The following is a 21,141-nucleotide window of genomic DNA, read 5'->3' on the forward strand; positions in this document are numbered from 1 at the left end:
CCTGCCTCTCTAACATTCTCTGCACGTCCCTGGCTGGCTATGTAGGGCGAGCCCCCCCCCCCCCCCCATCCCAGAACAAAGAGCTTCTCTTTTCATAAAAGCCTCTCCTGGCTTTGCATCGCGGCCCCGTTTTTTTTTGGTCAAAGGTCCTCCTCCCAAGAATGTAACGACTGCGTCTCAAAAAGGTGAACGGTGTACCTTTCTGCTTCCTGGTAGGAGGGGGGAGGGAAGGGGGGGGGGAGTGGAAAGGGCGTCACAAAACGCAGCTCTGGCCAGAGAGAGAGAGAGAGAGAGAGAGGGAGAGAGGGAGAGAGGGAGAGAGAGAGAGAGAGAGAGAGAGAGAGAGAGAGAGAGAGAGAGAGAGAGAGAGAGAGAGAGAGAGAGAGAGAGAATATAATTACATGACTTAAGTCTTCCTGTGAAGTAATTCAACCTTTTTTTAATGGTCCAATTTCCCACCAAGTGCGTGCTTGCTTGCACGTGTGTTCATGATGTGCATGCCGCGCGTGTGTGTGTGTGTGTGTGTGTGTGTGTGTGTGTGTGTGTGTGTGTGTGTGTGTGTGTGTGTGTGTGTGTGTGTGTGTGTGTGTGTGTGTGTGTGTGTGTGTGTGTGTGTGTGTGTGTGTGTGTGTGTGTGTGTGTGTGCGTGCGTGTGTGGGTGTGTCTCTGTGACAAATTTTGCAGTGCACTTTTTTTAGGGACGCTTATTTTATTGCACAATCCCTCCTTTTGAGCGGTGGTCACACCACTCCTATACGGAGCTGTGTGTGTATGCATGTCTGTATTGTGCGTAGCTTTTTTCTTAGATTAGCCTACTATTTCTATGTATTTGATGTGCTTGTCGTGTATTACCTTGCTGTGGTGAGTCGCTCTCGTTCTGGATTAAAAACATCTGCTAAATGCTTAAATTGTAAATCGTAAAACTCTAGGATGCTGGAGTTCCCTTGCTCTCGTCTCTCCTCTTCCTCCATATCTATTTGAAAATCTCTCTCCCCCCCCCCCCCAATTTTCCAAACTGATCTTGGCTTCCAGTGGTATTTAGAGAAAAAAAAAAACAGTTCCGGTTCGGCTTGGGCTTTTCCACTTTTAACAGTTTTTGGGTGGCCGAAATTTAGCCCAAGGAATGTTTTTCATCCACAACTAAGGCTTGCAATGGATTCAGAATCTTGAAGAACCCCTAGTTTGACCCCTCACATGCTACTTAATGCAGATTATGTTTATTTTTATTTATATATATATATATATATATATATTTCTAGTGGAGTCAATGGGACAGTGAATATACAAATGAACATAACTTTTTTTTGTGATGTTTCCGGCAGAGCAGGCCTCTCATTCTGTGGACCTTAATGACTGAACTAATAGATAAAAAAGAAATAAAAAGTACGGCAGAAAATAACAGGTTCAACCCTATTCCTTGGGCTTGTGGGTCCCCGACTATGTCAGTTAATGAGTTAATATATTTTACCTCACAGGAGACTTTCAGTTAATGAGTTAATATAGTCAAGTGTTTCTCAACCTTTTTTCTGCATGGGCACACTTTTCATGTCCCAAGAATCCATGGGCACACCAACATAATACGGAGGTATGTAAATATCCTCACTGTCGGGAAGAAACCTTGTATCTCCAAGTTTCACATTTGTACGTTTCTTCGCAAAGTAAAGCCCTGCTTCATCATACAAGGCTGTTGGCACAACAGTAGTGAAAACACCAGATCTACAAGCGCACAACGCCTCGCGGTGCGAGGCATTGTGTGCTTGTAGATCGTCTGTTTTCACTAGATTAAATAATTTTTAAAATGATAAATACAATACTGGCTTTCAAGCAGTTTCAAGGGGCACACTTGACCCTTCTCAGGGGCACACCAAAGGTCCCCAGCCACAGTGGTTGAGAAACACTGATCTAGTCTACCTTTCAGGAGGCGTCTCCGGAGGTCTGCTGCATTTTAATGATTTAGAATTGGTTCTATGATGAAGTCTCTCCTCGCCAATTTAGATTCCCCCACGCCTTTCCCCCCACCCCACCCCACCCCCACCACCGGAATCAATGGCATGGATCGTCTAAATTCAAATGAAGTTGAGCCTGGCCTAACAGCCAATCCAAGCACTAATCAATACGCGCTAATCAGCCACGGTTCATGCATGGAGCCAGTTTAAATGGATTGGTTGTACTTGGTTTCTTTATTGTGTGATAGTAAACGCGAGGTGTTCTCCCAATCTTCCATACCTTTTACCCAGATTGAAATGGCTGCCATCATCATCATCATAATGTGATCGAGGCTGGAAAAGGTCCATATGTAGGCATTGGGCTTTTTTTTTGTTTTTTGCAGATCTTGAAAGTACAGAATATAAGCTTTCAAATGACGTGTCATTCATTGGATTCTGAAGTCTTGCGGAAACAGGTGGATAGAATACAACAGAACTTCAGAAGATACTTCTATAAAATGAAGCATGGATTGATGCACACACACATTCAGTGAAGGCAGTTCACAACTTCAGGAAAACACCCCAGATATTGGTGTGCGTTGTGCGTGCCATGTTTCAAAGATCACATATTGGGACATGGTCTGAAAACACATTTTAGTCTTGGGATTCTTTTTTTTTTCTTCACCTGAATCTTTTTGTCACGTTTTGTTCTGTGACATCAATTATGCCTTATTATCATTGCCTTTTACATATTAATTGTGTGTGTGGTTCACACATGGTAACAAATAAAAGGGTGTTGATTTGATCCCGTTAAACCAAAGGTGTGAATACCATCATCCTTTTTTCCCCCTACAGTGATTATTTTCTCAATTTATCCTCAACTCCACGCAAAGATTTCCATTCTAGATCTGCAGCGGCCGGGAAACCCATGACAGAGGACACACGCACGCACGCACACACGCACGCACGCACGCACGCACGCACGCACACACACACACACACACACACACACACACATCATCCCCATACTGCTCCAGATGTGATGCCAGATTGTATTTCTTTTTTCCTGGGATGAAAGCTGTTTTATCTTACAGTGGAACATTGTGAATGAATTGTAGGACTTGCGTTGCCTCCACCCCCTCCTTGAAGCAGCAGCTGCTGCCTTGGCAGGCACTCCTGTCATGGCAGCCACAGTATTAACTATACTAAGTTATGTTTTAACTTTATTTGAGGGTGTGTTCGGAAAAGCGCAACGCACTGGTGTGCCATGTTGTCGTTTGTTTATTCGGTGCACTTGGTGCGTTGTCGTTCGGAAATCCAGTGCGCGGCGCACCGGGTGTGCTGAGTGCACGCACTGAACGACCCTACTCAGAAGATGGGGTTTGACGGTGCGGTGTTTTGATTGGTTGGTTTTCATGGCCATGTCTCAAGCGCTTCTCAGCTGTGAACAATGGAGGAATTGATAACAACATGCACTATTTGCGGCTCGAATAGGTCCTTTTGGGGTTTATTGTTACACACGCATCAACGTGTAAACTAACAGCAGGTATAGGCCAATGTTAGGAATTAAATTACCTATCAATAGCAACGTTACGTTAGCAACTGCTGCGTTTCAGAAAGTTTTCCTTCTGAAAAAGCGCACCGCTGCCTCTTAACTGGTCGTTGGTAAATAAGCCACACTGAATGCACCGTCCACTGCACTCACTACACTGAGCACACACCCGGTGCGCATTTCCCAACGCACCCTGAGTATTTCCAATATCCGTCAGTAAGTAGTTTTTACTTCTACTCCACTACATCTCGGAGGCAAATATAATTTACAGTTATTTGAAAACTTTAGTTATTAGTTCCACCCTACGGCTCATTCACAGTGTCTCCCTGCTAATGTCATTACATGTGGCTCTCTGCCATCTTCTGCATAACCCATTCACTGGAACACATTATTACATTACATTGTATGCTTTAACTATTGAAAAATAGCAGATCTACAAGCTCACAGTGCGCTGTGAGCTTGTAGAGCTGCTATTTTTCAATAGATAAAGCATAAAATAAAAGTAAAGTTATTGTTTAACTTTATTTGAGTATTTCCAATATCCATTAGTACTTTTTACTTCCGTACATCTGGGAGGCAAATATAATTGTTGATATTATTATTTACAGTTATTATAGTTCTGTCACAGTGCCTCCCTGCTAATGTCATTACATGTGGCTTTCTGGCATCTGCATAATGACACGGGCAGATGTCCTCAAAACAAAGTCGAATAACCTATTTATGCCTAGAACTATTGAATGCTTTAACTATTGAAAAAAATAGCAGAAATACAATCTCACAGCGCGGCACCGAGTGCCGCAGCTTTTAGATCTGCTATTTTAGAAAAATCTTGAAAATGTGTGCAAATCTTTGAATATATGCATTTTTAAAGCGAACACTTGTTTGTAACTCAAATATTTGCTTCTGCGGGGTCCCTGGAACTGAATATTTTGAGATGGGGGGTCCGTGGCCAAATACATATCATTTTGGGGGGTCCTTGACCCCCAACATGATATGGATTTGACATTGTGTGTGACTTAGAAAATGTCAGTGGTTTGAGCACCACTGACATAGAAACATATATATATATATATATATATTTATTTATTTTTTCTCAAAAAGACCTAGAAGGATTTAGAAGACTCTTGCATGTATAGAATCAAGTCAAAATATTTAAAGCCTTGCACAAGTCTCAACAGTTTTAAAAAAAATAGCAGATCTACAAGCTCGCAGCGCGGCACTCGGTGCCTCGCTGTGAGCTTGTATATCTGCTATTTTTCAATACTTAAAGCATAAAATAACACACAACAATGCGTTCTCATCACAGAGCCTCCCTGCTAGTGTCATTACACGTGTCTGTCTGGCTGCATCATCTTCATAACGACACGGACAGATGTCCTCAGAGCGACGTCAGAATAATGAGCGATGTACAGTAATCTCATCTTCATAACGACACGGACAGATGTCCTCAGAACGACGTCAGAATAATGAGCGATGTACAGTAATATCATCCAGACTCAAGCATCGCTCAGGGTCTCAGAGGAATATTACTCTCTGCCTCCGCACGAACTCCTCACAAATCCTTTCACAGGGGTCACAGAATCCTGTCAGAGTGTGGACGATTACATATTAACACATGTCATTGGATGCCGATGTTAAATCCATGTAACTTACTGGCGCGCGTGCGTAGCAGTGTTTATTTCGTCGACTAAAACTATGATGAAAAATGTTTGTCGAATGCGTTTTTTTTTTCACTGACGAAAACGAAATAAAAACTAAGATGTGATGACTAAAACTAAGACTAAATATATTGTCAATTTCGTCAAAAGAATTAAAACTAGACTAAAACGTTAGGGAGGGACTAGTGGTGAAGAGAGTCATTTTATGTTTGGTTGGTCTCAGGTGTTGCATGCTGGACGCGTTGTGAGCTTGTAGATCTGCTATTTTCAGCACACAACCAAGTGTAAAATCTGTCATTACGATGTCATCAAGGCCTGCCAAAATACATTTCAGTTGACTAAATCAACTGTAGATTTAGTCGCCGAAAAATCTTTTGATATTTAGTCGACTAAAATTAGCCTAAAATGGCCAAAAAGTGTGACGTGACGTGACGGACAGACAGAGAGACAGCTGGTGGAGGTTTTGATAGTAACTGTGATGTTAACAATCATCTTTTCTTTTCTTTGATTACAATCTAAAAAAATGAACCCTTGTTGTAAAAAAAAAAGTTGTCCTTTAAGTAAAATATGTGAGTACTTTTTCTGCCACTCGCTAGAGGAGAACGGCGCTCCCCCTCCCTCCCTCCCTCCCCCCTCGGGAGTCAGTCTGGGGGATTTCAGCCGGCACGGAGCGAGCCGCACCGCGCTGTGTGACAAGCTCTCTGGAGCGATTATACGCTTCTGTCTGTCTGTCTGTCTGTCTGTTTGCCTGATGCATTTAGAGCCCCGCTCCCATTATGTAACCTGTGGGTAATGACTAGTCCAGGCCTGAGAGAGAGAGAGAGATGGGGGAGTCCGGGACAAATCTATTTGTCCCGGACTCCCCCATCTATAAATAATGTGTTACAGGTGCCAGATTTTCTGTTTCAAAAATGTCTCGCATTTTCTTTTGAAAATGGCAACCACATGCTTGGTTGTCGGCTTGTAGATCGGCTCTTTTCGAATAGCCGGGTGCATGTACTGTAGGCATAAAGTGCTCATTTGTCGGTCACTTTCATAGACCTGGTTGCTTGTTCCTCTCGCACAATCTGGCAACAGTGGTGAGACAGGCAGAGATGTAGGGAGGGAGATGGAGAGAGAGAGACAGACAGACAGACAGACAGACAGACAGACAGACAGACAGACAGACAGACAGACAGACAGGGGAAGAGAGAGAGAGTAAAAGATGGGAGTAAAGAGAGTCAAAGGAATCAGACAGAGCGTGAGCAGGTATGAATGAATGAATGAATGAATGAGAACTTTATTTCAGACACATCAGCAGGTCCATATGAAAATAAAAACATACAAATACATGGAAAAGTACAAAAGAGAAAAAAGTTAAAAAACTCTAATATAAACATGTGCGCCAATGGCACCATAGTCTGGATGTGAACAGGACAGAGCTGCGTCTTGGGTTACATATAACCACAATTATATCATTGTCAGACACACTCACTCTGCACATGAACTTGTACATCAAGTGTCTAAGTAGGGCAGGGCAAGTTGGTACCCCCACACTTACAAACATATCACTCAACTTGTACATCAAGTGTCTAAGTAGGGCAGGGTAAGTTGGTACCCCCACACTTACAAACATATCACTCAACTTGTACATCAAGTGTCTAAGTAGGGCAGGGCAAGTTGGTACCCCCACACTTACAAACATATCACTCAACTTGTACATCAAGTGTCTAAGTAGGGCAGGGTAAGTTGGTACCCCCACACTTACAAACATATCACTCAACTTGTACATCAAGTGTCTAAGTAGGGCAGGGCAAGTTGGTACCCCCACACTTACAAACATATCACTCAACTTGTACATCAAGTGTCTAAGTAGGGCAGGGTAAGTTGGTACCCCCACACTTACAAACATATCACTCAACTTGTACATCAAGTGTCTAAGTAGGGCAGGGTAAGTTGGTACCCCCACACTTACAAACATATCACTCAACTTGTACATCAAGTGTCTAAGTAGGGCAGGGTAAGTTGGTACCCCCACACTTACAAACATATCACTCAACTTGTACATCAAGTGTCTAAGTAGGGCAGGGCAAGTTGGTACCCCCACACTTACAAACATATCACTCAACTTGTACATCAAGTGTCTAAGTAGGGCAGGGCAAGTTGGTACCCCCACACTTACAAACATATCACTCAACTTGTACATCAAGTGTCTAAGTAGGGCAGGGCAAGTTGGTACCCCCACACTTACAAACATATCACTCAACTTGTACATCAAGTGTCTAAGTAGGGCAGGGCAAGTTGGTACCCCCACACTTACAAACATATCACTCAACTTGTACATCAAGTGTCTAAGTAGGGCAGGGCAAGTTGGTACCCCCACACTTACAAACATATCACTCAACTTGTACATCAAGTGTCTAAGTAGGGCAGGGCAAGTTGGTACCCCCACACTTACAAACATATCACTCAACTTGTACATCAAGTGTCTAAGTAGGGCAGGGCAAGTTGGTACCCCCACACTTACAAACATATCACTCAACTTGTACATCAAGTGTCTAAGTAGGGCAGGGCAAGTTGGTACCCCCACACTTACAAACATATCACTCAACTTGTACATCAAGTGTCTAAGTAGGGCAGGGCAAGTTGGTACCCCCACACTTACAAACATATCACTCAACTTGTACATCAAGTGTCTAAGTAGGGCAGGGCAAGTTGGTACCCCCACACTTACAAACATATCACTCAACTTGTACATCAAGTGTCTAAGTAGGGCAGGGCAAGTTGGTACCCCCACACTTACAAACATATCACTCAACTTGTACATCAAGTGTCTAAGTAGGGCAGGGCAAGTTGGTACCCCCACACTTACAAACATATCACTCAACTTGTACATCAAGTGTCTAAGTAGGGCAGGGCAAGTTGGTACCCCCACACTTACAAACATATCACTCAACTTGTACATCAAGTGTCTAAGTAGGGCAGGGCAAGTTGGTACCCCCACACTTACAAACATATCACTCAACTTGTACATCAAGTGTCTAAGTAGGGCAGGGCAAGTTGGTACCCCCACACTTACAAACATATCACTCAACTTGTACATCAAGTGTCTAAGTAGGGCAGGGCAAGTTGGTACCCCCACACTTACAAACATATCACTCAACTTGTACATCAAGTGTCTAAGTAGGGCAGGGCAAGTTGGTACCCCCACACTTACAAACATATCACTCAACTTGTACATCAAGTGTCTAAGTAGGGCAGGGCAAGTTGGTACCCCCACACTTACAAACATATCACTCAACTTGTACATCAAGTGTCTAAGTAGGGCAGGGCAAGTTGGTACCCCCACACTTACAAACATATCACTCAACTTGTACATCAAGTGTCTAAGTAGGGCAGGGCAAGTTGGTACCCCCACACTTACAAACATATCACTCAACTTGTACATCAAGTGTCTAAGTAGGGCAGGGCAAGTTGGTACCCCCACACTTACAAACATATCACTCAACTTGTACATCAAGTGTCTAAGTAGGGCAGGGCAAGTTGGTACCCCCACACTTACAAACATATCACTCAACTTGTACATCAAGTGTCTAAGTAGGGCAGGGCAAGTTGGTACCCCCACACTTACAAACATATCACTCAACTTGTACATCAAGTGTCTAAGTAGGGCAGGGCAAGTTGGTACCCCCACACTTACAAACATATCACTCAACTTGTACATCAAGTGTCTAAGTAGGGCAGGGCAAGTTGGTACCCCCACACTTACAAACATATCACTCAACTTGTACATCAAGTGTCTAAGTAGGGCAGGGCAAGTTGGTACCCCCACACTTACAAACATATCACTCACGGTCACTCAGGGTCAGACATGGCCGTGCAGCCACCAGACCACCACACTGAGGAGCAGGGACTTCCAGAGAATGTTAGAGAGGCAGGGGCTGACATTTATAAAGGGGCCTTTTGGTGGAAATATCGAAAATAGCAGACCTCCAAGCTCACAACGTGTCGCAGCTTGGAGGTCTGCTATTTTCAGTGCTTGATACCACACTGAACTAAGCATAATCAAGTCAATACTGGAGATGTGGCGTAACAGCATGGCTTTCTACACAGAGAGGGCGATTCTTTCAACAAGAGCTGGCACAAGGTCCAATCTGTCAGGGACGCAGTAGAGTGGAACGGTGACCTGCTCCTTACTACGTGTTTGTATTGCCTTATACAGAGGCGTCAATTGGGTACGGCAAGGTTTGGAAGCTGCCATACCTTGGCCTTTGTAAAATAAATGCACGAATGTGTCTATGACAATGCAAATGAGAACAAAATGATGTATTCCACAAGGCTTGTATCCTCACTATCTTGACAAATGGTTTATTCTCCAGTTCAGTAGTAGGTCAGCACAGGCAATGTATTATTAGTGTGGTTGCCTGGCAGGGCAACACATTATAGTTCTAGGGAAACACCAGTCATGTTGCCATACCTTAGCTTTTGTTGAACTGACTCCTCGGGCTGTCACCATTATGACATTTTACATGACGATTAATTGTCACTCAAATCATTGCGATTAACGATTTAATTGTGTTTTTGTCGTTGACAATTACATTTCTGTTTGGCTTTTAGGCTTTGAAGTTGCACATGGTAGATATGTACACATAACATAAATATACAAAGAAATTACTGACAATGTTATACTTAAAAAAGAACATTGATAGTGAAAATAGCCGATCTACAAGCTCACAACGCAATGCATCGCGTTGTGAGCTTGTAGATCTGCTATTTCCACTACTTTTTGAAAGTGTTTGTAACTATATGAAAATGTATCAACATGTAAAGGATTATGACGATTTTTATGCAAAATAATTGTGATTGGACGATTATGTAATAATTGAGACAGCCCTACTGACGCCACTGGCCTTATATCTAGGAATGGTGACCTGGTCCTTAACGTGTCTGTGTTGTCTTATATCTGAAAAGAGCAGATCTACAACAAGATCGCAACTCCTCTGTGTGAGGGCTTGTAGATATTTGCATAATATTTTGATATTTTGAGTTTGGGGAACCCTTGTTGTAAGAGAGCGTAGTGAGGTTGACCTTCCTGTCCTCTCTCTGTCCTCTCAGGTATCCTCCGTTCTTTGACGACAACCCGTTTGGCATCTACCAGAAGATCCTGGCCGGGAAGCTGGAGTTCCCCCGACATCTGGACTTCTACGTGAAGTAAGCTCCCCAAAACACACAGACTCCTTGTTCTCTCTCTCTGTGTGTGTGTGTGTGTGTAGGATTTTGTTTTTCGTGATATGACATTTAAGTTGTGTGATTTCCAGATTTGCCGTTGACATGTCAGCTCGTCAAACTCACTGAAAATACAGTAAACTCGTTTTGACTTACTCTACGTCTGGGCTGTCCAGTGGCGATCGCTGATGTCCGTGGTTTGTTTACTAGGCACGTTGGCCAAGTGAATATCCTCCCATCGGCTGGTTTTGGTGAATCAGTTTGTGTAGAGTGAAATAAGATCTTACCAAATGGGCTCTTTTACGGGTTTGTTTTTATGGAGTATAGAGGGTGCACCGACCAACTCCTCGCTGCTTATCAAACCAGGGTTCCCACGGTCATGAAATTCCTGGAAATATTTTGAAATTAGAAAAATATTTTTCCAATGCTGGAAAGTTTTGGAATTGATCAAGGGTCCTGGAAGGTCCTGGAAAAAATAGCTATGCATTGTCTTTGGTTATTGATTTTGTTAATACCTCTGAAATGACAAATTAAACATTGGCCAAATTGTCAAATATTAGAGGCAGAAATAGAACCGTGTTATACAAAATTCCTCAACTCTTAGTGCTCGTCAGGGTTGGGGGGTCCCCAGTTAAAATATGATTATTTCGGGGGTCACGGCCTGAAAAGGTTGAGAACCACTGGCATACACTACCTGTCTTTGGGCATTGCACATAGGAGTAAGCGACTTGTTATTGAGCTGAATTATTGATATATAGTCCTGGAAAATGGGTTAAATATTTTGGAAAAGTTTTGGAAATTAATTGGTAAAAATGTGTGGGAACCCTGTCAAACCCAGCAGCACGGCAAACTTTTTCCAACACCAGGCTACGTTAGCACTTCAAAACCGGTTCCGGCTCTCTTTAACCACCCGCCCTGCCACCGGTGGCTCCCTGACCGGCGGGAGTCAATTATCTCAGTAGGTAGACTTAAAGACACGGTCTGGAGGCCGGAGCGGAGCTAATAACCCGGACTGGACTCGTTGGACGCCACCACTACCTCACAGCTGGAAGGCACAGGGAATGTGAGCAGATTACAGGCTCAGCACACTGTGGCTGTGGACCTGTGTTAGCCCTCACACTCTGTGGCTGTGGACCTGTGTTAGCCCTCACACTCTGTGGCTGTGGACCTGTGTTAGCCCTCACACTCTGTGGCTGTGGACCTGTGTTAGCCCTCACACTCTGTGGCTGTGGACCTGTGTTAGCCCTCACACTCTGTGGCTGTGGACCTGTGTTAGCCCTCACACTCTGTGGCTGTGGACCTGTGTTAGCCCTCACACTCTGTGGCTGTGGACCTGTGTTAGCCCTCACACTCTGTGGCTGTGGACCTGTGTTAGCCCTCACACTCTGTGGCTGTGGACCTGTGTTAGCCCTCACACTCTGTGGCTGTGGACCTGTGTTAGCCCTCACACTCTGTGGCTGTGGACCTGTGTTAGCCCTCACACTCTGTGGCTGTGGACCTGTGTTAGCCCTCACACTCTGTGGCTGTGGACACTCTGTGGCTGTGGACACTCTGTGGCTGTGGACACTCTGTGGCTGTGGACCTGTGTTAGCCCTCAAAGACCCTTAACAATTATTCTGTGCATTAACTATTGAGAAAATAACAGATCTACAAGCTCACAGCACGGCCGTGCTGCGAGCTCTGCTATTTTTGAAAAAAACTTGAAAAAGTCTTTGAATATCTCTGACCCGTGATTTTTGACCCAGCTTCTAAATCCTTCCTCTAAATCAGCTGTTCTCAAACTTTTTCATGTCAAGGACCCCCAAAATTACAGGTATTTGGCCATGGACCCCCATCTCAAAATATGTTGTTCCAGGGACCCCCCCCCCCCACCCAGAAGCAGAGATTTGAGTTACAAAAGTTTACTTTGAAAAATATATATTGAAAAATGTGCACACATGTTCACGAATTTAAAAAAATAGCAGATCTACAAGGTCCTTGTATATCTGCTATTGTTCAATAGTTAAAGCATTCAATAATTCTAGGCCTAAACGGAAATTACATGTTAATGTGGGATACCAGTTTTATGCAATCAGGACAGAGAATCGGCTTCAATTCGAGTAGTGTTTCAGTTATTTATGTTTTTTATTTATTTAAATGAATACAATAGACTGCAATATATGATAAAATCCGTTGTAAAACATTGATGAAATGAATTATACATAACACTAGGAGTGTATAATTTATAATAATTATAATAATTTAATGTATTCTTTCTATGAAACAGAATAGAATTATAATAGAATTAAAACGTGTGAGGCTAATGTAAAAGAGCAAATACTCTCTCCAAGCAGGCTGCTATATTATTTTATTTTATTATTTTTCCTCCAGTAAATTTCCACCCCGGAACACTTTGAGCACAGGAGAGATTTAACCCATTCAGAACGGCAACACATTATTGTGTATCATTATTTTATGCTTTAACTATTGGAAAAATAGCAGATATACAAGCTCACAGCGCGGCACCGAGTGCCGCACTGCGAGCTTGTAGATCTGCTATTTTTGAAAAAGTGTCTTTTGAATCCTTTTAAGGTTTTTTGGAAAAACCCCATGTTTCTATGTCAGCAATCTGGCCAGCCATCGTCAAAGAAAAGGTCCTTTTCACTTGAACTGGAGCTCAGTTAGTCTGTTCTTGAGAGACTACTATGTCAGCGGTTCTCAAACCTTTTCATGTGAAGGACCCCCAAAACGATATTTATTTGGCCACGGACCCCCATCATCAATATTTAGTTCCAGGGACCACCCAGAAGCAAAACTTGAGTTACAAACGTTGGCTTTGAAAATACATACATTCAAAGATTTGCACACATTTTCACGACTTTTTCAAAAAAAATAGCAGATCTACAAGCTCGCAGCGCGGCACTCGGTGCCGCGCTGTGAGCTTATATATCTGCTATTTTTTCACCGGTTAAAGCATTCAATAATTCTAGGCCCTAAATGGGTTTTAAATGCAAATAATAAAACAAAAATAAAAAGTGTGTTTCTGGTAAAAAGTCGCTGAGGTGTGGAATGGATATCCACAGTATTTACAATCCTGTCATCAGTCTGTGGGAGTGGGAGATATGGACTCTGAGTCGCCGGGCAGAAAACCTGCTATCTTCTTATTTCAACTTTTTTTTTTATGTCATCAAATGAACGACCTGCTTCATCATACAAGAGAGCTACACAAAAGTAGTAAATATAGCAGATATGCTGAGCTTGTAGATCTGCTACTTCATATTTATTTTTTTTAATATTTTTTTTCTAGCGAAAGTGGTTAAGTGTGTGACTGTTCGTTTTAAATATCGTCGCTGTCATGCAGAAACCGTATTTTAATTTGATTGTTTTGGTACTTTTAGGGTTTTTAAATGAATGCCCTGCTTTGATCATACTACAGCAGGGGTCTTCAACGTTTTCAGGCCAAGGACCCCTTAGTTGAGAGAGAGATGAAGCAGGGACCCCCACAACCTGTTCATAGATTGAGTCCATATAGTTTCATTGTTTGACAGCACAATCATCAGTGTATTTTGGATTCATGTCAATTTGTGTTTTCAGATATTTAACCACTTGAACCGTCACTACTTAATAAACTTGACCTTTCACTCTGTACTTACTTAGTCTGCTCTTTTTCCCCTCTATACCAAAGCTCTTTGCCGAAAATAGCAGATCTACAAGCTCACAATGACTCGCGCTGCGAGGCATTGTGAGCTTGTAGATCTGCACGTGTGTCGATCTGAGCTTGTAGATCGACGCACGTGAAGTGCCGCACGGTAACCCCAACTGGATGCGGCACGCTGCCACACAGCACATCCATTTCCCCGGTGGGGAGAACCATGGGAGAACATGTTCACCGTGCGGCAACGCTGGAAAAATAGAACAGCAGCGTATCGGCGTGTGTTCCCCTTTAGTTTCCATACAATCAATTATTTGCATTGCAAAACGATTCGATACGATTATCTGCATTTCAAAGCGTTACGATACAAAGCCAAAACGGTACGATATTTTGCTTTTGCAAACGATATAGTAGATCATTGCAAATTAAAATGTTTCTATTCAGTTACTATATCGTTAGCTATATCGTTACCCCTAGCATATAACCAATGCAAGTCTTAGCAAGAACGTGTGAGTACATAATATCTACATCAGAGCCACATCCGTTCTCATGGAGAGTTTGTATCAGTTTTGGACATAGGAAGTTTCTCCATCATAACACGCTGCCTCCTCCCAGAGACAGCTTCACATTTCATCAGAACAGTTCTTCTACAGTACACACCGTACAGCGCCGTATGAAATGACACACTGTGTCATTTTAATGCATTATGACCGCCAGCGCTTCCGTGGCACGTTAAGACACGAGCCCCTTTAACTGCTATTTCATGCTTATGCTAGTAAAAAAATGTGCAGATATACAAGCTCACAGCGCTGCAAGCTTGTAGATCTGCTTTTTTTCTTCTTTTGTTTAAAAAAAAAATCCTGAAAATGTGTGCAAGTCTTTGAACATTTTTGGATCGGATTCTATATGTTAGTGGTTCTCAAACTTCTTCATTTCAAGGACCCCCTAGAAGAATATGTATTTTGCCACGGACCCCCATCTCAAAATATGCTGTTCCAGGGACCCAGAGAAAGAAAGATTTGAGTTTAGCCAGTTTACATCTTTTTTTTTTTACCGCTAAACTTTATTTAAAAATTATATACAAAGATTAGATTTTTTTTTTATTATTTTTCAAAAAATGGCAGATCTACAAGCGAGTGCCGCACTGCGAGCTTGTATACCTGCTATTTTTTTTAATAGCCGAAGTATAAAAAATAATAATGGTTGAAGTGATGACACGTTCCCGTTCTGAATGGGTTAAAGCCGTCGTGAATCATGTTCCCATCTTTATGGTCATAGAGAGTTCCTGTCCGCTTGGGGGGACGGGGGGGACGGGGGGGGGGGGAGGGGGGCTCACTCTCTCCAATTAAAAGATTGTCAAAGGGACACAACTCACTTACGCCTCCTTCTTACAGTGTTTTATGGGGCTTGCAGGGCTCTGCTGGAGCATCTGTCATCCTGACACTCCTGGAAGGAACTTTTACCTCCTCTTTTCCCCGCCGTCTTTTTGCCATAAATACTAGATTTTTGTCAGGTCGCGATGCTGCCCTCAAAAGTAGTGCAGTGTTCATTTTGAGAGCAAATTCTGATCTAGTCTATAGTCTTAGACTTTTAAATAACACAACATTTAGTTTTGGTCTTCTGAAATTGTTTAGTCTCCTTCTTAGGACTAAAGATCAAAATCTTAGTTTTGTGGTCTTTGTCAAAAATCGTAGTTGTAGTTTTTTAGTAGAAGTAGTTTTAGACGTAGTCTTCGTCGACAGAATGAACACTGGTTCTGTCGCTCCAATGAACAGCAGCATGGTAGGATGAGGTATCTAGAGTTGTATATCTATGGTTCTGACGTTCTAATGAACGGCAGCATGGGAGGATGAGGTAGAAAAAGTTTCTATCCTTACGCCATTCGGCTCCTGAATGACGACATGGACATGGACAGACGTCAGAGACTGGGCTACCCTTCACGCGCTTAGGAATGCGCGGGAGGAGGGGCAGAATTGTATGTGACAAATAAAGGTTGATTGATTGATTGATCTAGTGTTGTATATCTGTGGTTCTGACGTGCCTGTGTTGTTCTTCCTCCACAGGGACCTCATCAAGAAGTTCCTGGTGATCGACCGAGCCAGACGGCTGGGTAACATGAAGGTAAGTGTCCCTGTGTCCCCTATTCCCCCCTGTTCCCCCTAGGGATGGGACGAGATGAACATTTCACGTCGTGATTATTGCGACCAAACATTTTTTTGCGATTTACGATATTGTCGCCATAATCAAAGTAACCCCGACATCCATTATCCTGGTGGCGGAACATTTGCCAAAGAATAGCCGATTCTACAAGCTCACAACTTCGTTAATTTCAGCCCCAAAAGCCTTTTCTTTATGTTTTCTACTTTCTACGATTTCCCGGCAAAATGACGTCATCTGCATCATCCATGTACGTTGTGTATACGTTGGCCAATCACATTGCAGATCATACACACATGATACACTACCGGCCAATCACAGTGCATCTTGCGTCTCTTCAGGAAATAGCTTGCTTCAACAGCTTTGTTTGCGCTGATCTAGAAGTCTAGCCTGTAACTCCCCGGCGCCGGTCCGCAGAGGGACACGAGATGCATGGCGAGCCGTCGAGGCGGACGCGGTGGTCTGAAGGCCCGGTCCGCGGCGAAAAACGGCCGAAAAAAGCAGACGCGACCGCGGTTTGCTATAACGCTACTGACCACTAGTTGAGCAACTTACACAGTATAGCTTTAAATATTCTGGAAACGTTTTTTTGGAGCGGTGAAAGCGCTCCCAATAGACAGGTATGTCTGTGGCTGGCTGGCTATGTGGCTGGCTGGCTGGCTGGCTGGCTGGCTGGGTATGTCTGTAGCCTGGCAATACCTTGAGTGGCCACACAAGTTAAAGGAGGGGCGCTGTTGTGCAGGCACAAACACACACACACACACACACACACACACACACACAGATTCACCGCTCCACTTCGAACCGAGGTTTGATTTTTCCAGGTAATTCATGGTTAAAATGCGTGGGAACCCTGCATGAAGGTAAATGCTTTAACTTTAGAAAAATAGCAGATATACAAGCTCACAGCGCGGCACCGAGTGCCGCGCTGTGAGCTTGTATATCTGCTATTTTTGAAAAATCGTGAAAATTTGTGCAAATCTTTGAATATCTTTGACCCGATCTTTGACCCGACTTCTAAAATCCTTCCTCTTAACCAGTGGTTCTCAAACTTTTTCATGTCAAGGACCCCCAAAATTACAGGTATTTAGCCACGGACCCCCCATCTCAAAACATGTTGTTCCAGGGACCCCCCAGAAGCAAATATTTGAGTTACAAATGTTCGCTTTTAAATAGATATATTCAAAGACTTGCAAAGAAAAATCATGATTTTTCAAAAATAGCAGATCTACAAGCTCGCAGCGCGGCACTCGGTGCCGCGCTGTGAGCTTGTATATCTGCTATTTTTCAATGGTTAAAGCAGTCAATAATTCTAGGCCTAAATGGGTTAAAATGCATGGGAACCCTGCATGAAGGTAAATGTCCCCCCCCCCCACAGCTATGTGATGACCTCAGCAGGTAGTTTGACGTCAGCACAGGGCCCACTGCCACCTCCTGGCTGCATGGCTACATTTGTTTCCAATTAGTTGATGCTCAGGGAGGCTCGCTGGAAAGGTCGCCTTGCACTCTTTAAACCCATTTAGGCCTAGAATTATTGACTGCTTTAACCAGGTGCCGCGCTGCGAGCTTGTAGATCTGCTATTTTTGAAAAAGTCGTGAAAATCTGTGCAAATCTTTGAATATATGTGTTTTCAAAGCGAACGGTTGTAACTCAAATTTTGCTTCTGGGTGGTCCCTGGAACTAAATATTTTGAGATGGGGGGTCCATGGCCAAATACATATCATTTTGGGGGTCCCTCACATGAAAAAGTTTGAGAACCACTAACATAGTAGTCTCTCAAGAACAGACTAACTGAGCTCCAGTTAAGTGAAAAGGACCTTTTCTTTGACGATGGCTGGCCAGATTGCTGACATAGAAACACAGGTTTTTCAAAAAGCCTTAGAAGGATTCAAAAGACACTCATAGAATCAGGTCAAAATTCAAATTTTCTAAAATAGCAGATCTACAAGCTCGCAGCGCGGCTGTGAGCTTGTGTATCTGCTATTTTTCAATAGTTAAAGCATAAAATAATGATACGCAATAATGTGTGCCCGTTCTGAATGGGTTAAGACTGTGTGTGAGTGTGAGTGTGCGTGCGCGTGCGTGCGTGCGTGTCAGTGCGTGTAGCAATGACGGTAACGGTAACCCATTTGGCAGGTAGTGTAAATATAGCTCTTTTGAAAACAACCCTTAATTCCTCTCTGTGGAATGAAATCTTCACTCAAACGCAGCACGCACACGCACACACACACACACGCAAACACAGTACACACGCGCACTCACACACACACACACACACACACACACACACACACACACACACACGTGCACACACACACACACACACACACACGTGTGCACACACACACACACACGTGCACACACACACACACACACAAGTGTGATCTTCGCTGCACCTTACGTGCAGCGCGGCACACAGGGAGCTACCGCTCGCTCAAACTGCTTCCTAGGAAAAGAAGGTCCAGGCAGCGACGACGCCTTAGCGGACCATAATATTCACTGGAAGAGACGGCAGAGACGGCTGTGACCTCGTGCAACCCCCTCTTGACTCTGCCTGTTGCATGAATACAGAACACTCTAGTTCTTTCACATGTGCTTTTTGAGCGGTGGTCACAACGCTCCTATACGTGGCCGTGTGTGTGGGTCTGTCTGTCTGTCTGTCTGTCTGTTTGTCTGTCTGTATGTCTGTCTGTCTCCGGGTATGTAGCCTGGCCCTGCAGTAACCTTTTCTGACCACACATGTTAAGGGAGGGGCGCTGTTGTTCAGGATAGGCCAGGCATAGGCCAGGCACAAACACACACAGGGGGCACACACACACACACACACACACACAGGGGGCACACACACACACACACACACACACACACACACCACCGCTCAGTTCACACGAGTGTGATTTTTAAAGGGATCCCTGGCTAATACGACAAATACAGTATGCCTTAATACATTATAATTGTCCTTTATAACTATAATGTAAAATTAAAAACACCTCAATTATTTTATTTATTCTAGAAATAGCTAATCTTTCACTCAATAGGGGAAATGCCTGTCGCAAGTTGATGTCATAAATGTAATGTGTGATCTATCCCTATGGAATTTATGGCATGCATGTGCAAATAAAAACAAACGTAATACTTCCTATGGTTAATATGAGCATCAAATCAATATTTCAAATGTGTTTGTGTTTTGTTTTTTGCACATGCATGCCATAAAAATGACACATGACATTTATGACATCATCAACTTGCGACGGGCATTTCCCCTATTGAGTGAAAGATTAGCTATTTCTAGAAGAAATAAAATATTCAAGGTGTTTAATTTTACATTGTAGTTATAGAGGATAACTATAATGTACCGGTATTAAGGCATATTTGTCGTATTAGCCAGGGATCCTTTTAAAGTCCTGGAGAAATGGGTTTTTCTGTTTTCATTCATGAAGTTTCAGACTGAAACGGTATAGCTAGGAGCCGGGATGTTTCTGAACCAATCAGAAGGTCCCGTCCCCTTGGGGAAGGCATTATCCACAGAGGGCTATGTTTGTAGGGGGAAAGAGATGTGCGGTGTGAAGCTACGTATGTTGCTTATTTCTGGCCTAAAATGTTGTCATATACAATTCAGTGTTGTTTTTGGCGGGCATTTTAGATTTAGTCTTAGTCATAGTCTTTTTGACGAAATGCTTCTTAGTTTTAGTCAGATTTTAGTCATTTATATCCCTGATAGTTTTAGTCTAGTTTTAGTCGACTAAAACTCGAAAGGTTTTAGTCAAGTTTTAGTCGACGAACCCACACAAAGGTTTTAGTCCAGTTTTAGTCAATCGTTTTAGTCAAAATGAAAAATGTGTCTTTAAATAAATAAATGAAACAGTCAATAAGGCAGTGGTTCTAAACCTTTTCTGGCTGCGACCCCCAAAATAATCATATTTTAACTGGGGACCCCCCACCCTGACGAGCACTAGGAGATGAGGCATAACATTTTGTATAACACGGTTCTATTGTGAAAATAGCAGATCTACATGCTCACAACCCCTCACGTTGCGAGGCATTGTGAGCATGTAGATCAGCTATTTTCACAATTTCAGCCTCTAATATTTGACAATTTGACCTTTGTCAATTTAATTTGTCATTTCAGAGGTTAAAAAAGTCCTTACGTTGTCACTTTAGACATGTACATAAACCCTCAATACACTGTATGTTGTTTTGTTTAAGTTGAGTGAGAAAACAAGTTGCACATTAAGTTAATCATTTGGGGACCCCCCAAAATCATTTTGGGACCTCTCTGGGGTCTCGACCCACAGATTGACAAACGCTGAGTCCTGTTGTGCCCAGAGGCGTCAATTGGGTATGGCAAGCTATGGCAGCTGCCATACCTTAGCTACAGGGGGAAATAATAAAATGTACTGTAATCGTGCCTGTTGCTAAGGTATGGCAACATGACTGGTGTCACCAGTCATGTTGCCATACCTTAGCTTTTTCTGAACTGACGCCACTGGTTGTGCCCGGCTGCAGTGAGTACTGTGCTGTGTCGAACACACACACAGCATATTAGTAAACGATTGAGTAGAGGACTTCTTAAAAAGTTTTAGATTAAGACAATTTGCTTGCATTGCGATGCAGTAGAGGACTTCTTAAAAAGTTTTAGATTAAGACAATTTGCTTGCATTGCGATGCAGTAGAGGACTTCTTAAAAAGTTTTAGATTAAGACAATTTGCTTGCATTGCGATGCAGCCGCGTGCCGTTCTGAATCTGCATCGATGCTGTGACGTTACATAATTGTTACTTTTAGCCTACGTTTGTTGTTGTTTTTCCTCCTCAAGGAACGTGGCTAAATCGTTAGCATGCTTGCGCTTTAGCCCCGTTCCTTTAGCCTTGGAGGAGACTGGAGAGGAATACAATAATTACAGTCAGGCAGTTTTCAAAGCAGAGAATCTACCAATCATGCGGTTTACAACAGCTTGTGCCGGCGCTACTTTCTATCAACGGCTGCGTTGCCTCTCCACTCCAGTCACTGCTA

General features: G+C 43.1%; 1 protein-coding gene across 2 annotated transcripts in view; it reads left to right on the top strand.

Moving 5' to 3' along the window:
- Nucleotides 1–21,141, top strand: part of prkx (protein kinase X-linked) — an 82,378-nt gene that overhangs the window by 53,793 nt on the left and 7,444 nt on the right. For both annotated transcript variants that reach the window (XM_080720758.1, XM_080720759.1), the window contains exons 6-7: nt 10,230–10,325; nt 16,035–16,092. In XM_080720758.1, coding sequence (XP_080576884.1) covers nt 10,230–10,325; nt 16,035–16,092 — 154 coding nt within the window. The remainder of the gene's footprint in view (nt 1–10,229; nt 10,326–16,034; nt 16,093–21,141) is intronic.

Source organism: Nannobrachium achirus (assembly GCF_963921795.1).
Source record: "Nannobrachium achirus genome assembly, chromosome: 24".
In the NCBI taxonomy this organism is placed as follows: Eukaryota; Metazoa; Chordata; class Actinopteri; order Myctophiformes; family Myctophidae; genus Nannobrachium; species Nannobrachium achirus.